Genomic DNA, 15,471 nt, shown 5'->3' on the forward strand with positions numbered 1-15,471 from the left:
TATAATAATATTTCTATACAACTGCAGGAGAGGTATCTGGCTTACAACTTATCCCCTGCCCCAACTGGTGGCAACTACAACTCACAGCTGTTCCTCCACTCCTAACCCAAGAGATAAAGGTTCCAGGCTCTCCACTAATGTTAAAGGGCCAGTATATCATCTAACATGTAGCTGCAGAAATGTGCTTAGTACAGGTATGGGACCCCTTATCCAGAATGCTCGGGACCTGGGGTTTTCCGGATAAGTCTTTCTGTAATTCAGATCCCCTACCTTAAGTCTACTAAAAAATTATTTAAACAGTAATTAAACCCAATAGGGCTGTTCTGCCCCAATAAGGGGTAATTATATCTTAGTTGGGATCAAGTACAGGTACTGTTTTATTATTACAGAGAAAAGGGAATCATTTAACCATTAAATAAACCCAATAGGGCTGTTCTGCCCCAATAAGGGGTAATTATATCTTAGTTGGGATCAAGTACAGGTACTGTTTTATTATTACAGAGAAAAGGGAATCATTTAACCATTAAATAAACCCAATAGGGCTGTTCTGCCCCGAATAAGGGGTAATTATATCTTAGTTGGGATCAAGTACAGGTACTGTTTTATTATTACAGAGAAAAGGGAATCATTTAACCATTAAATAAACCCAATAGGGCTGTTCTGCCCCCAATAAGGGGTAATTATATCTTAGTTGGGATCAAGTACAGGTACTGTTTTATTATTACAGAGAAAAGGGAATCATTTAACCATGAAATAAACCCAATAGGGCTGTTCTGCCCCAATAAGGGGTAATTATATCTTAGTTGGGATCAAGTACAGGTACTGTTTTATTATTACAGAGAAAAGGGAATCATTTAACCATTAAATAAACCCAATAGGGCTGTTCTGCCCCCAATAAGGGGTAATTATATCTTAGTTGGGATCAAGTACAGGTACTGTTTTATAATTACAGAGAAAAGGGAATCATTTAACCATTAAATAAACCCAATAGGGCTGTTCTGCCCCAATAAGGGGTAATTATATCTTAGTTGGGATCAAGTACAGGTACTGTTTTATTATTACAGAGAAAAGGAATCATTTAACCATGAAATAAACCCAATAGGGCTGTTCTGCCCCAATAAGGGGTAATTATATCTTAGTTGGGATCAACTACAATGTTCTGGTTTATTATTGCACAGAAAAAGGAAATCATTTTTAAAAATGTAAATTATTTTATTAAAATGGAGTCTATGGGAGATGGCCTTTCCCTAATTTGGAAATTTCTGGATAATGGGTTTCCGAATAAGGGGTCTGATACCTGTACAAGGAAATGCCAACGTTGGAATAATGTTATAGAATCATTTTCATTACTCTTTTTTTCTTGAGATTATAGCACAACAGGAGGACATTTTGGGATAAATTTGGCCATCCTGCCACAGAGGGAGCTTAGGAGAACTCAGCCAGTTACATCTTCATAGAAGTTGAGGAAAAAGCTAAAAAATAAATAAATGTGCACTTTTGTTTTCATTAAACCCATTCAGCCCATTAGGAGAATGAAAGCCTACACTAAACTACCATCAAGGTTCTCCAGCCCTATAACAGTAATGGTCTTGGCCATTGAAGTTGCCCACAGACGTTCCCCATCTTGGATCTTGTTCAGCCATCTTTTGTGTGCCAGTGACTCACCTAGGCCACTCACCCCTGTAACCTCAAGTCGAGACACAAAGGTTACATTTGATGATGCCCATCCTCTTAGATTATCAAGGCACCGTATGTTGTAGTTGCCAGCTGGCAGTTGAGGTGGCAGACACTGCAGGAACAAGGAGTTTCCTGATACATTTGTGCACAGTGAATTCTCTACAAAAACTTCCACGTTAGAAGCAGCTGAAATCCTTGACACTCCCACGTATAAAACGTCACGTGACTGCAGCACAGAATATACCACCGGTGTATATTCTTCTAAGTACTGAACATCTCCAGCTGTATAGCTTGAACCATCTATGTCTACAGTCAACGTTCTACTTCCATTCCCAGGAGGAACAATGCATTGGATCAGCGCGTAGCCGACCGTTTTTATGGAACAACGGTCATTTCCGACAAAGACGACGGTTGCATTTTGGCCTTGCAAAGCCGCGCCTTCGATGGTTAGGAGGCCGCCACCATTCAGGCCAAAATTGATGGGTCTGAACGTTGAAATTTGAGGAAATACTGGAAAATAGAAAGTTAACTGCGGGTAACACATGAAACCATTAGCCACATTTGAAATACTAATGCTGTGATTTCCTGGACGTAGATCATTCACGCGGCATTGGGCCATTGTCTCGTTCCATACAGTGACGTCATACATCAACATGTTGTCTACCAAAACCCTCAGTCTACTGAGCAATCTTTCCCCCAGAATGTAGAGAGTACATATTGCCCCGTCCAACTCAGACGATACATTCTTGATCATAGGAGTCAAGTCACTTTCCATGTGATAAATCTGGAATAGACTAGGTAGGTCATCAATGATGACTGAAACGTTGACAGAAATGGTAGTCGATGTGTGAAATATGCCCTTCCGTTGAATAATGCATCTGATAGTACTAATATTAAAGCTCTCAATAGAGCACGTGTAATGGCTTGAAATAAGGACAGTGACAGAATGATTGGCAGGTTGGAGAAAGGAACCATGTATGGTCAGGACTGTCCCTCCACAAACTGATCCACGGGTAGGAGATACGGACTGAACCTGGGGGAACATTTCAAACATGTTCATCGTGGAGTTCATATCTGCATATCCCAATCTCTTTTCATAAACCTTCAGCACATATCTCCCAACTTCAAGATCGTCGAGAGGTATCTCAAGACTGGAGTTGAGGAATCCTTCGGAATTACTCTTGTTAATACATTCGTACTGGAGGTTGTTAAATAGGATGACCGAGTGGCGTAAATGAAAGCCAGCTACGTGAAGCAGTAGGACGTCGCCTTCAATATTCCAGGAAATATTAGATACTACCGGGGTGAAGTTACGATGGTAGCTGAAAAGAAGTCCGCTTGTGTTTGAAACTGGGGAATCGTTATCTGTTGTGAAGTTTAAAATGGAAACCATTACGGGCACTGGAATGCTCTCCGTCTGACTGCCGGCCAATGAAGAAGGGGGTGTCTGGCATTGAATTGCATCTTCTGATGATGCAGTGATCGGACAAGACTGGTTTCCAACAATCACATTAATCATGGAAATATTGGTGCTAAATCCTCGGCCAAAGATGGTGATGATGGTTCCACCTGAAGAAGAAAAAAACATTTATAATCAGACTATGAAGATTTTCATTCATCCAGGCCATGGTATATCTACTATAAATAAATCTAAAGCAACTGGACTTGTTAGGTAATCATTGAAGACGTTTCACTACTCATCCGAGCAGCTTCTTCAGAAGCTTCTCCGATGAGTAGTGAAACGTCTTCAATGATTACCTAACAAGTCCAGTTGCTTTAGATTTATTTATACTAGATATTTATAATTGAACTTTGTAGCTTTAATTTTAATGTCTGGGGCAACACCAAGGGCACCTCATGCGACTTTTATCCCAAATATCATATTTACTGATTCAATAGCATCCATGACATCAAACATAGCAGTATAATACAGTAACTGTGATCCCCAACCAGTGGCTCGGGGGCAACATGTTACTCCCCAACCCCTAGGATGTTGCTCTCAGTGCCCCCAAACCAGGGAGTTATTTTTGAATTCCTGACTTGGGGGCAAGTTTTGGTTGAATAAAAACAAGATTTCCTACCAAATAAAGCCCCTGTAAGCTGATAGGGTGCATAGAGGTGCCTAATAGCCAATCACAGCCCTTATTTGGCTCCTCCATGAACTTTGGTGCTTGTGTTGCTCTCCAAGTCTTTTTACATTTGACTGTGGCTCAAAGGAAAGAAAGGTTAGGGACCCCTGCTATAATGGGTTGGGCATATTAGCAGCATTATATGTGGGTGCTTTTCATGTCTAATTGTGTTTTTGCCTTTACTTATTCAGGTATACCCTGTGATGCATACAAATAAAATGGTGGGTAAGTGGGTGGAGCCTGAAAGGAGAGCACAGGTTGCTTATACCTGTATTTAGGTGTGGTATGGTCATTACTTACCAAGGAAAGACCCACAGCATGGTTCTAAGCTGAACACCTCCAAGACATACTGAATCATAGGCTCAAAGCTTCAACAAAAAAGAAGAAGAGTGGGTAAAAGAACAGATCATATTTAGATTTTTATTGAAATGTAATGATAGTTTGGATTTCCTTTATCATTAATAGAACCTAGAATGGAAATGTATTTTATTATATGCAGAAGGAGGTTAATATGGCAATGTATAAACGGTGCAGAATATCATCAGTGGTGCAAGGTCGCGGCAGAAACACTTTCAATTTGCAATAGTCAGTGATAGAGCCCAACCATGGGCTATAATACTCCTCTGTTGTATCTGTTCTGATCTGTATTAGATATATGTGTTCTAGAATAGAGAGTACCGCCATTTACCAGAAGAGGCTGTTTTACAAGTAGCTGGTAGGCCTGCCACTAAGTAGTGCCATAAGCAGGGGTCTGATATAGTGTCGGACTGGCCCACCAGGATTACAGGAAAACTCCCGGGGGGCCCAGGTGTCAGTGGGCCCTCCTGCTCCTGGCCATTTGGCCTGTTTCATGGTCATTCCCTATTTTTGAATAGGAAGAAAGAGGAGAAATGGATGAAGGATAGCTCCTAGTAAATAAAAGAGACTTGGAGAATAAAGAGGTTGGGCGAGGAAAGATAGTTTGGAAAGCAGCCCTAGGGTCTAAGGTTTTCTGGTGGGCCCCTGGGTTTCCAATCCGACACTGGTCAGATAACTGAAGTGGAACACTGCAGAGAGCTTGGAAACGATAACTCCAGAAGTATCTGTAGACCCCATCAAGTAAGATCTTGGATTAGGCTACAATACTCTTTTGGCCAGTAAGACCTTATCTAACAATTGAAGTTAGTCACACAGAGTAATAAGGGCCAATGTTTATGTCTCAAGCTTGATTGTCTTTAGTGGCAGGGCCCAGGTAAAACAAATGTATGGGGGCCACATGCTCTGTATGATGTAGAACTGTCCAACCTATGGACCGATGCCCTGTTTTACCTAATATACCCCAGTATTTCCAATACACAACTGCAACTGCCCAGTTACATGCAGGGCCCAAGGCAAACACCTCCAAAGATAGATCTGTAATGTTGGTTATCTCTTGTGTAGGGTTCACTGCAAAACTGCAAAGTAGCGGTAATGGTAGTAAGTGGTACTATGGTCGATGATAAAACATTACTCATGTTGTTGAACGTTAACTGCCATTTTGCATCCAGTACCTACTATTCTACGTACTATTCCTGCTCATGTAATGGGCACACAAACATTTGATTGGGGACTGTTTCCTTTTATTAGGTATATAGAGGTAAAGGCAAAGAGCTATAGGATAGGGAAAGATAAAACACTCAAATATTATTGAAAAAATATAAAGCACCAATTTAATGGAAACTTGATTTCTTACCCTTCTGCTTTGATTATGATTCCGCCGACAGTTAATGAAACATTATACAATCCCGGGGGCATTGCAGGCAGGAACACTTCAACCCCTTCCGAGGTTACGCTTTTCATTTTGGCGATAGAATTTTGCACCTTGACCTCTAACTCCAAGCTCACAATGTCGGTGGACACGTTAATAAAGAGCGTCTGGTCACCTTCAGGGTAGGGAACAAAGGGGAGAACATCCGCTAATTATGGGCTTTGAATAAAAAGTGTTAATTGTATTCTAACAACAACAATGGCAGGTAAGGAGGTGAAGAAGTCCTTTTAATGTAAATAGTTAGGCTATACTTTGGGCACTAGATGGCACCAACCAATAAGCTTGGCCTGTAGATCAGTGGTTCTCAACCTTCCTAATGCCGCGACCCCTTAATACAGTTCCTCATGTTGTGGTGACCCCCAACCATAAAATTATTCCTAAGACCATCGGAAATATGTGTTTTCCGATGGTCTTAGGCGACCCCTCTGAAATGGTCGTTCGACCCCAAAGGGGTCCCGACCCACAGGTTGAGAACCGCTGCTGTAGGGGGAAGGTCCCTTGCAGAAGCCTATAGAAGGGAATGCTTTAGCCTGGCACTTCTTCTTGTGGCCTGATTCTGTTTGCAGACAGACGCTACTGAGTTAAACCAGGTGGACCCCCGCTCCTTTCTAGACTAAACAGAGAGGTAGAAGGTGGTAACCAGCTCGCTCAAGGAGCAAGAGCTAGGCAGGACAGCTAGCAAGGACAGCTTGAGTCTCCAATAAGAGTTAGTATTTGAAGTTGACCCCCAATGGCGATTGTATGCCAGACAGGCTTTGTAAGAGTATAGGATTAGGGTAGCAGCCTTGTAGTGGAAAGAGACAGCTCAGGAGAAGCTTGGGCACTATAGAGAGAGACAGGGGCCCTAGAGCAAAACATTGATCGTGGTCCACTCGAAGCCAGGAAATGCAGAAGCGCGGCGGTTCCACGTGTCTATTGGGTATGCGTACGTTAGGAGGAGTTAGAAGTTGATGGCACGGGAAAAAGTCTGGGCATCCCTACCCTAGCGGCTTCATAAAAGGCCTGCTGTGAAGCTTGGGCACTGTGGCACAAACATGTGTTGACTGTACGTTTCCTAGTTGGTTTACTCTGCCCTACTCTGCCTTGAGAGAAGCCTGCAATAAAGTCGGTTTTGGTTCAATGCACTTCGTTGTGGTGATGGCTACTGTTCTTAGCCAAGACCTACACTGGTCCCAGGAGAAGAAGGAAACAGTCCTGGGTGCCAACTTTACAGTGCCTCAGGCCTGGCGTTATCTAGTGATGTCCATGGGTCACTTATGGCACCAAATAAATTCTGATGTGAATTCGGATGCCAGAATCTGACAATGAGCTCTGCATTTGCATGAAATTTCATGCCCTACTTTGATGTTGAAGCACCAACGATTGGTATTTTCCAAATGTTTTAATTGTATCTAAGCATCCAACCACAGTACAAACAGTGCACGAGAGTTCTTGGCAATAGACAAAAACGGGCCCATTACCTGCTGTGCTGCTCACGTTACGACTCAGAGACACCATTACTGGATTTAAGGAGGGATCGTACTTGATGCGTTTCGGAAAGCCAAACCACTGATCCCCAACTTTTATTGCGATGTCCTCCTCATTCTGTCTTCCAACCTGAACCGCAACAGGGCAGAATTGCTATTAGATATTATTTATATGACAGTGATCAATAATAGGAAGCTTTGGGGAAAAGAAAGAATGGAAAACTCTAAGGCCTTAAATGTCCAGGGACTGGTCCGATTGCCATTTTGGAGTCGGGAAGGAATTTTTTCCCCTCTGGGGCAAATTAGAGAGGCTTCAGATGGGGTTTTTGCCTTCCTCTGGATCAACTTGTAGTTAGGCAGGTTATATATAGGCATTATGGTTGAACGTGATGGACGTATGTCTATTTTCAACCCAACTTACTATGTTACTATGTCCATTTGACCTATAAACCAATATGAACATTTCTCTGTTTCAAGGTTGAATTTGCTGCCCCTATGTAGGAGCTGTTTATAACATATAGAGAATCTGAATTCTTTGTTCAGTCCCATTCATTAGGGATCCATTTACCTGGGGTGGAGCAGAACATTCGATTGTGTTTGAGCCATTTGCATTCACGTGACACGGCTGGGATCCAATCAGGACTTGGGATAGCTCATCGAAACGGATTCCTGTTAATGTCACCTTCTGTCCGCCTAAAGAGATATTGGTTTGATAATAAAAGGTCTGGTGGTATATGCTGCAACCAAATGGAAGCTAATAATTTTAAGTCAGGTGATTCCACATATTTTTCACTTTAACAAGAGGAAATCCAATAGATCTGCATTAGATAGGTGCTTTAAGGAGAAGGAAAGTCAATTTGGCATTTTACTGCCAATAGATTTGCCACATTAGTTCCACCTAGAACATTATATTTATTTTGCAGAAGGCATTACCATACCTGAGTAAACAGCTTTAGAAGCTTTCTCCATTTGCTTAAGACAGCAGCTGCCATTTTACCCACCACCCAGTTCAGCATTCATTATCTCTATATGAACATACCCCAGTACTGTTATTACTGATTGGCAATCAGCCAACTTCTTGGTTGTCTATATACAAAGAAGATACTCACCAGTTTCTGAGATGGCTGTAGGAGTGACCCATAAGAGTTGAGGTGTAACATTGAGATACAAGTAATTGCCTGTAGCATTAATTGCTAGCCCATAGGGTTTGACATGAAGTCTGATATGGTTCTCTCCCAGTGGTAGAAATCTTTCCGTACAACATGCAATATAAGTTGTGTTGGCCTGAGTGACCTTGCAGTTGGTTTTGTTGATTTCTATGTCAATCTCATCTGCGATTTGTGTAAAACCCAATCCAGTGAGATGAACTTCAAAACTGCATCCATGTCCTAATTCCAAACAGAGGGAAAGAGAGAATCAGCCGTGCCCTATGCCCTGCTGTTCTGAGTATATCAATGTATAAGAGTTGACTCTTCACTTTATTGCTGCGCTGCAAGTTGGAGTGATATCCCCCCCCCCCAGCAGCCGATAAGCAGAACAATGGGAAGGGAGCAAGATAGCAGCTCCCAGTAGGTATCAGAATAGCACTCAATAGTAAGAAATCCAAGTCCGGCTTGGGACTCCTCCAGTTACATGGGAGTAGGAGAAACAATAGGTTAGCTGAAAGCAGTTCTAATGTGTAGCGCTGGCTGAAAGCTCAGACTCAGGCACACTTTACTGCTGTGCTGCAAGTTGGAGTGATATCCCCCCCCCCCCTCACCCCCAGCAGCCGATCAGCAGAACAATGGGAAGGGAGCAAGATAGCAGCTCCCAATAGGCATCAGAATAGCACTCAATAGTAAGAAATCCAAGTCCGGCTTGGGACTCCTCCAGTTACATGGGAGTAGGAGAAACAATAGGTTAGCTGAAAGCAGTTCTAATGTGTAGCGCTGGCTGAAAGCTCAGACTCAGGAACAATGCAGAGTCATCTTTGTGTATTTCCATGACCTGCCCAATTTGCAGATTATGACACAGTATAACTAATAATGTGTTATTTCTCCTCCCTAATGTAGTTACCTGAGGAGTACTCTATATCTGTGACCACTGGAATGAGCTCCTGGAGGTACTGGAAAGAGCAAGATCCTGAGCACTTTGCTGGGATGTCATTCACATGGACTGTAACCTATTGGAGGGTAATGATTATTAAAGCACCTGAAATGACTCCTTACAATGAAATTTTACTATGATGTAGACCTTGATATTCTGAGTCAATTTGCAGTTGGTCTTCACTTTTTATTTTCTGTGGTTTTTGAATTATTTAGCTTTTTGTTCAGCAGCTTCCCAGTTTAAATCTTAGCAGCTATTCAGTTGCTAGGGTTGAAATGACCCTAGCAACCAGGCAGTGGTTTCATTGAGAAACTGGAAAATGAATAGGAGAATAGAATAGATAACAAATTAAAAGTAGCAATACTAATGAAATTGTAGTCTTACACAGCAACAGTGTTTGGCTGCCGGGGTCAGTGACCCCCCCCCCCCCCCCCCACCATTTGAAAGCTGGAGAGATGTAGAAGTGAAAGGCAAATAATTCAAAAACTAAGAGAAATGAAAAAATGAAGACCAACTTAAAAGTTTCTAAGAATTGACCATTTTGTAAGATACTAAAAGTTAACTTAAAGGTGACCCACCCCTTTGAAAGCCCCATTAACAAACCTGAGGAAGCTTGTTAGCAGTAGCGAGCATGTCCCCCAATATTGGCCAGATAAACACACCTCCATCAAAAATAACACGAGTTTTAATAGTGGGGTTCAAGCCAGTAAGATTTTCAGCATGTACCTGAACATGAAAAAAAACAATATATTAAATTTAGTTAGCAACCTAGTATGTACTTTTATATGATTGGTGTTTGCTCCATGGCTATACAGGTATGGGATCTGTTATCCAGAAACCCATTATCCAGAAAGTTCCAAATTACGGGAAGGCCATCTCCCATAGACTCCATTATAAGCAAATAATTCTAATTTTTAAAAATGATTTCATTTTTCTCAGTAGTAATAAAACAGTACCTGTACTTGATCCCAATTAAGATATAATTACCCCTTATTGGGGGCAGAACAGCCCTATTGGGTTTATTTAATGGTTAAATGATTCCCTTTTCTCTGTAATAATAAAACAGTACCTGTACTTGATCCCAACTAAGATATAATTACCCCTTATTGGGGCAGAACAGCCCTATTGGGTTTATTTAATGGTTAAATGATTCCCTTTTCCCTGTAATAATAAAACAGTACCTGTACTTGATCCCAACTAAGATATAATTACCCCTTATTGGGGCAGAACAGCCCTATTGGGTTTATTTCATGGTTAAATGATTCCCTTTTCCCTGTAATAATAAAACAGTACCTGTACTTGATCCCAACTAAGATATAATTACCCCTTATTGGGGCAGAACAGCCCTATTGGGTTTATTTCATGGTTAAATGATTCACTTTTCCCTGTAATAATAAAACAGTACCTGTACTTGATCCCAACTAAGATATAATTACCCCTTATTGGGGCAGAACAGCCCTATTGGGTTTATTTCATGGTTAAATGATTCACTTTTCTCTGTAATAATAAAACAGTACCTGTACTTGATCCCAACTAAGATATAATTACCCCTTATTGGGGGCAGAACAGCCCTATTGGGTTTATTTCATGGTTAAATGATTCCCTTTTCTCTGTAATAATAGAACAGTACCTGTACTTGATCCCAACTAAGATATAATTACCCCTTATTGGGGCAGAACAGCCCTATTGGGTTTATTTAATGGTTAAATGATTCCCTTTTCTCTGTAATAATAAAACAATACCTGTACTTGATCCCAACTAAGATATAATTACCCCTTATTGGGGGCAGAACAGCCCTATTGGGTTTATTTCATGGTTAAATGATTCCCTTTTCTCTGTAATAATAAAACAATACCTGTACCCCATGAACACAAGTGCAAGTGCTAACAAAAGACTATAAAGGAAGAGTATCCAGGGCTCATAAGATGTGGGAGAATCATTACCCAAGTGGCACAGGAGCTCTGATTGGATAGAACTGGTAGTAGAGTATTAACATATATATATATATAAAGTGAATATAGTAAGAAAAGATACATACCCCGATGAAGTTCGGTAGGTCCCCGCTCATTCTAGCCCAGGTTAGTGTCCAGATCACATGGTGGCATGTATCCAAATCTTTGGTGACTATAAAATCGCTAGCGGTCAAATACTTAGCCGCGGCGGCTTCTTTTATGTTTCCGAGCATCTCCCGTAGGTGCAGAGCAGAGATACGTACCGGTATGCCTGCCAGAAACCACAGTTGTCTCAGTAAATCCAAAGCAGAACCACCATTTAGCATGGGGCCATATTTCAGACTAAGGAGTGAGGGTTATGTATGTTATTTTCTCCTCCTTTCGCCATTACTATTGATGGCATGAGCATTAACCCTGCTAATTCTGCACGCTGCCTTGGGGTTATCTGTGACCAGTCTCTCTCCTTCTCTAACCATATTAATAACACTGCCAAAACCTGCCGCTTTTTCCTCCGCAATATTGCCAAGATACGCCCCTTTCTTTCACAAGTAACAGCTATAACACTAATCCATGCCCTTATCCTTTCCCACTTAGATTACTGCAATCTCCTACTAACCGGCCTCCCAGACTCCCACCTCTCTCCCCTGCAATCCATCTTACACTCTGCTGCCAGGATCCTCCTGCTCTCTCCTAAGAGGGAACCTGTTCAGCCCCAAGTAAGCTCTCTAGCATGGCTGCCTGTTAGGCAAAGGAGCTTACAGAATCCTCCTGCTAACATTCAGTGCCCTTCCCTCCTCTGCTCCTCACTACATTCCCTCACTGGACTCTCTGCTCCTCACTACATTCCCTCACTGGCCTCTCTGCTCCTCACTACATTCCCTCACTGGACTCTCTGCTCCTCACTACATTCCCTCACTGGCCTCTCTGCTCCTCACTACATTCCCTCACTGGTCTCCCTGCTCCTCACTACATTCCCTCACTGGTCTCCCTGTTCCTCACTACATTCCCTCACTGGTCTCCCTGCTCCTCACTACATTCCCTCACTGGTCTCTCTGCTCCTCACTACATTCCCTCACTGGTCTCCCTGCTCCTCACTACATTCCCTCACTGGTCTCCCTGCTCCTCACTACATTCCCTCACTTGTCTCCCTGCTCCTCACTACATTCCCTCACTGGTCTCCCTGCTCCTCACTACATTCCCTCACTGGTCTCCCTGCTCCTCACTACATTCCCTCACTGGCCTCTCTGCTCCTCACTACATTCCCTCACTGGTCTCCCTGCTCCTCACTACATTCCCTCACTGGTCTCCCTGCTCCTCACTACATTCCCTCACTGGTCTCCCTGCTCCTCACTACATTCCCTCACTGGTCTCTCTGCTCCTCACTACATTCCCTCACTGGTCTCCCTGCTCCTCACTATATTCCCTCACTGGTCTCCCTGCTCCTCACTACGTTCCCTCACTGGTCTCCCTGCTCCTCACTACATTCCCTCACTGGTCTCCCTGCTCCTCACTGCATTCCCTCACTGGTCTCCCTGCTCCTCACTACATTCCCTCACTGGTCACCCTGCTCCTCACTACATTCCCTCACTGGTCTCCCTGCTCCTCACTACATTCCCTCACTGGTCTCCCTGCTCCTCACTACATTCCCTCACTGGTCTCCCTGCTCCTCACTGCATTCCCTCACTGGTCTCCCTGCTCCTCACTACATTCCCTCACTGGTCTCCCTGCTCCTCACTACATTCCCTCACTGGTCACCCTGCTCCTCACTACATTCCCTCACTGGTCTCCCTGCTCCTCACTACATTCCCTCACTGGTCTCCCTGCTCCTCACTACATTCCCTCACTGGTCTCCCTGCTCCTCACTACATTCCCTCACTGGTCTCCCTGCTCCTCACTACATTCCCTCACTGGTCTCCCTGCTCCTCACTACATTCCCTCACTGGTCTCCCTGCTCCTCACTACATTCCCTCACTGGTCTCCCTGCTCCTCGCTACATTCCCTCACTGGTCTCCCTGCTCCTCGCTACATTCCCTCACTGGTCTCCCTGCTCCTCACTACATTCCCTCACTGGTCTCCCTGCTCCTCACTACATTCCCTCACTGGTCTCCCTGCAGGTTCCTGGTCGTCTCCTCCGCTCCACTCAGAGCCTCCGTCTCTTTACCCCACTCACACCCACTGCGCTCTCTCACCTTAACCCTTTCTATGTCGCTGCCCCTTCCCTCTGGAACTCTATCCCTGAATCCCTCCGTAGGGAACACTCACCCACTCTCTTTAAGGTAAAACTCAGCTGTTACCTTCTAAAACATTATCTTGCACTAAAACATTATCTTGCCCAGTCCTGCGCTTAAGGGCAAATGCCCATACCTGGTGCCTCTTACCTTCCAATTTGTGCCTGTATGTTACCCAACCACTCAGATTGTAAGCTCTACGGGGCAGGGACCTCCTTCCTACTGAGTCTCATACCACATGGCACTTATTCCCTGTGCATTTATACTTATTTATTGTATTTATTATAACACTTGCCCTCCCTGTGTGTAATTGTGTATATTGTAAGATTGTACAGCGCCGCGTACCCTTGTGGCACTTTATAAATAAAGTTATACACACATACATACATACATACATACATAGTATCCTTCAGAATTAATACTAAATCAATTTTTATTATAAGGGTGGTGGTTCCGTAATGAGTTTAGTAAAAACTTTCACCCCATACCTGGTATTAATGCATCTGACACTTGGATCGCAAAGGTCCCACCAATGGGAGGGCTTGGTGATTGTAACCTTTGAACTGTAAGAGCCACGGTCTCATTTCCAGATGTAAATGACTGTCCGTCTTCTGTAGGCTCCATAGCGGCATCACTGCGGTCAACAATAGAGCCAACTATGAAAAGGGACCATTCCAAAATACCAAAATATCCAACTAATGATATCATTTATAAGGCGTCTTACCACAGTTCTATGAGAGGTAGATTTATGCCACAGTTAGCGACCACGGATGTGAGATTGTATGTAGGGTAAGAGCCCGTGATTGCTATTTTTTGAAGGTGATGTCCCCCAGGCCGGGCAGATTGAGGTCCCTCTTTCAGAACTTCATCGTTACCAATATAGATCAGAAAGGAAAAACACAGCAGTTTACCTTATGTTTCTCTCTTATTCCTTACAAATTTAAAGGACAAGTTAAGTTAGGATGCAACTAAGGCTCCTGAGAGTTACAGGGCACCCTAGTCCCATACTTTCTAATGTTTGCAGTTCTTCACACTTGGTTGGCCAAGCCTCTGAAGGACAAACAGAGCAGCTGTCCATCAGTCATAACATAAGGGACACACGGGACTAGGTCTGTAAGTTAAAAATCCAAGATGGTACCCGTTGGGTGTAATATCTCTAAACACGGGCATATTTTGAAATTTTGGCTTTGGTAGTTAGGGAGGATGGAGGCGGAGCATCACATCATGTGCATTTTAGGTATAGTGGCCATTAAAGGAAATCTATACTCCTGACCCATGTAGGTCTCTCTAAAAATATACTGCAAATAACTGTTCATATGTAAAGCCCTGTTTTATCTAAATAAATGTAGGGAACTGGTAAATTGTACCTTTTCTAACTCTGTGGTCTCCTAGTTATATGGACAGCTATAAAGGGTCCTTAATGTAATGGGAAGTAAGTCCCTTGTTCCTGGGTCATAGCATGACCTTTTGCAGTTCCACAGTTTGGCCATTAGGTGGTATAAAAGTCTGAGCAGCCATGAAGCTGGAGGCCATTTTGTGAAATCTCTGCCTGAACAGGCAAGAGATATTGTAGAATCTGTGAATAGGTAGGTCCAGACAGAATAGGCAGCTCCTGTAATAGGTCACACTAGGTGTGATAGACAGGCAGGGCTAGCTAGTGAGCATCTTTTGGCTCCAACAAGGCATTGTAGAGGCATTATTATCCCGGGTATAATACTGCCCAGAGTAGGGTTAACAGTGTACAGACCTAGGGTTAGATAGTGATCACCCAGGTTTCACTGGAAGCATATACCTGAAAGCTGGTAGTTAACCCATTGTGCCCTGCAGCTAAAGGGTTATTGTGACTATTCCTTGTAAGTACTGCCTATTCTATGAGATGCTACTACCTACCTATTCTATGCTGTAATTACTCCTAAGTGGCTGTGTAAATAAACAGTTCATTGTTTCAACATTGTTTTGCCCCTGAAGGATAAAGCCTCATCCTGGGTAAAATAAGGTGTGGTTTGTGCTAATAGAATGGCTAATTTACCATAAGCTTACATAAACAAAAGGATATTGCCCTTTTAAGTACTAAGGGCCGCCCCCTGGGATCATAGGAGTCACAGTGCACACAAACAAGCCAAGGCACACATACATGCTAGGCCCCAT

General features: G+C 43.1%; 1 protein-coding gene across 1 annotated transcript in view; it reads right to left on the reverse strand.

Moving 5' to 3' along the window:
* The window catches only part of pkhd1 (PKHD1, fibrocystin/polyductin), a 301,224-nt gene that overhangs the window by 263,776 nt on the left and 21,977 nt on the right, over positions 1-15,471 (reverse strand). The window contains exons 22-32 of the mRNA XM_002933603.4: positions 14,048-14,186; positions 13,812-13,957; positions 11,182-11,366; positions 9,747-9,869; positions 9,114-9,219; positions 8,168-8,446; positions 7,627-7,751; positions 7,053-7,188; positions 5,518-5,707; positions 4,107-4,174; positions 1,666-3,246 (exon numbers count right to left, since the gene is read on the reverse strand). Coding sequence (XP_002933649.4) covers positions 1,666-3,246; positions 4,107-4,174; positions 5,518-5,707; positions 7,053-7,188; positions 7,627-7,751; positions 8,168-8,446; positions 9,114-9,219; positions 9,747-9,869; positions 11,182-11,366; positions 13,812-13,957; positions 14,048-14,186 — 3,078 coding nt within the window. The remainder of the gene's footprint in view (positions 1-1,665; positions 3,247-4,106; positions 4,175-5,517; positions 5,708-7,052; positions 7,189-7,626; positions 7,752-8,167; positions 8,447-9,113; positions 9,220-9,746; positions 9,870-11,181; positions 11,367-13,811; positions 13,958-14,047; positions 14,187-15,471) is intronic.

This window comes from Xenopus tropicalis, chromosome 5, assembly GCF_000004195.4.
Source record: "Xenopus tropicalis strain Nigerian chromosome 5, UCB_Xtro_10.0, whole genome shotgun sequence".
NCBI classification, from domain to species: Eukaryota; Metazoa; Chordata; class Amphibia; order Anura; family Pipidae; genus Xenopus; species Xenopus tropicalis.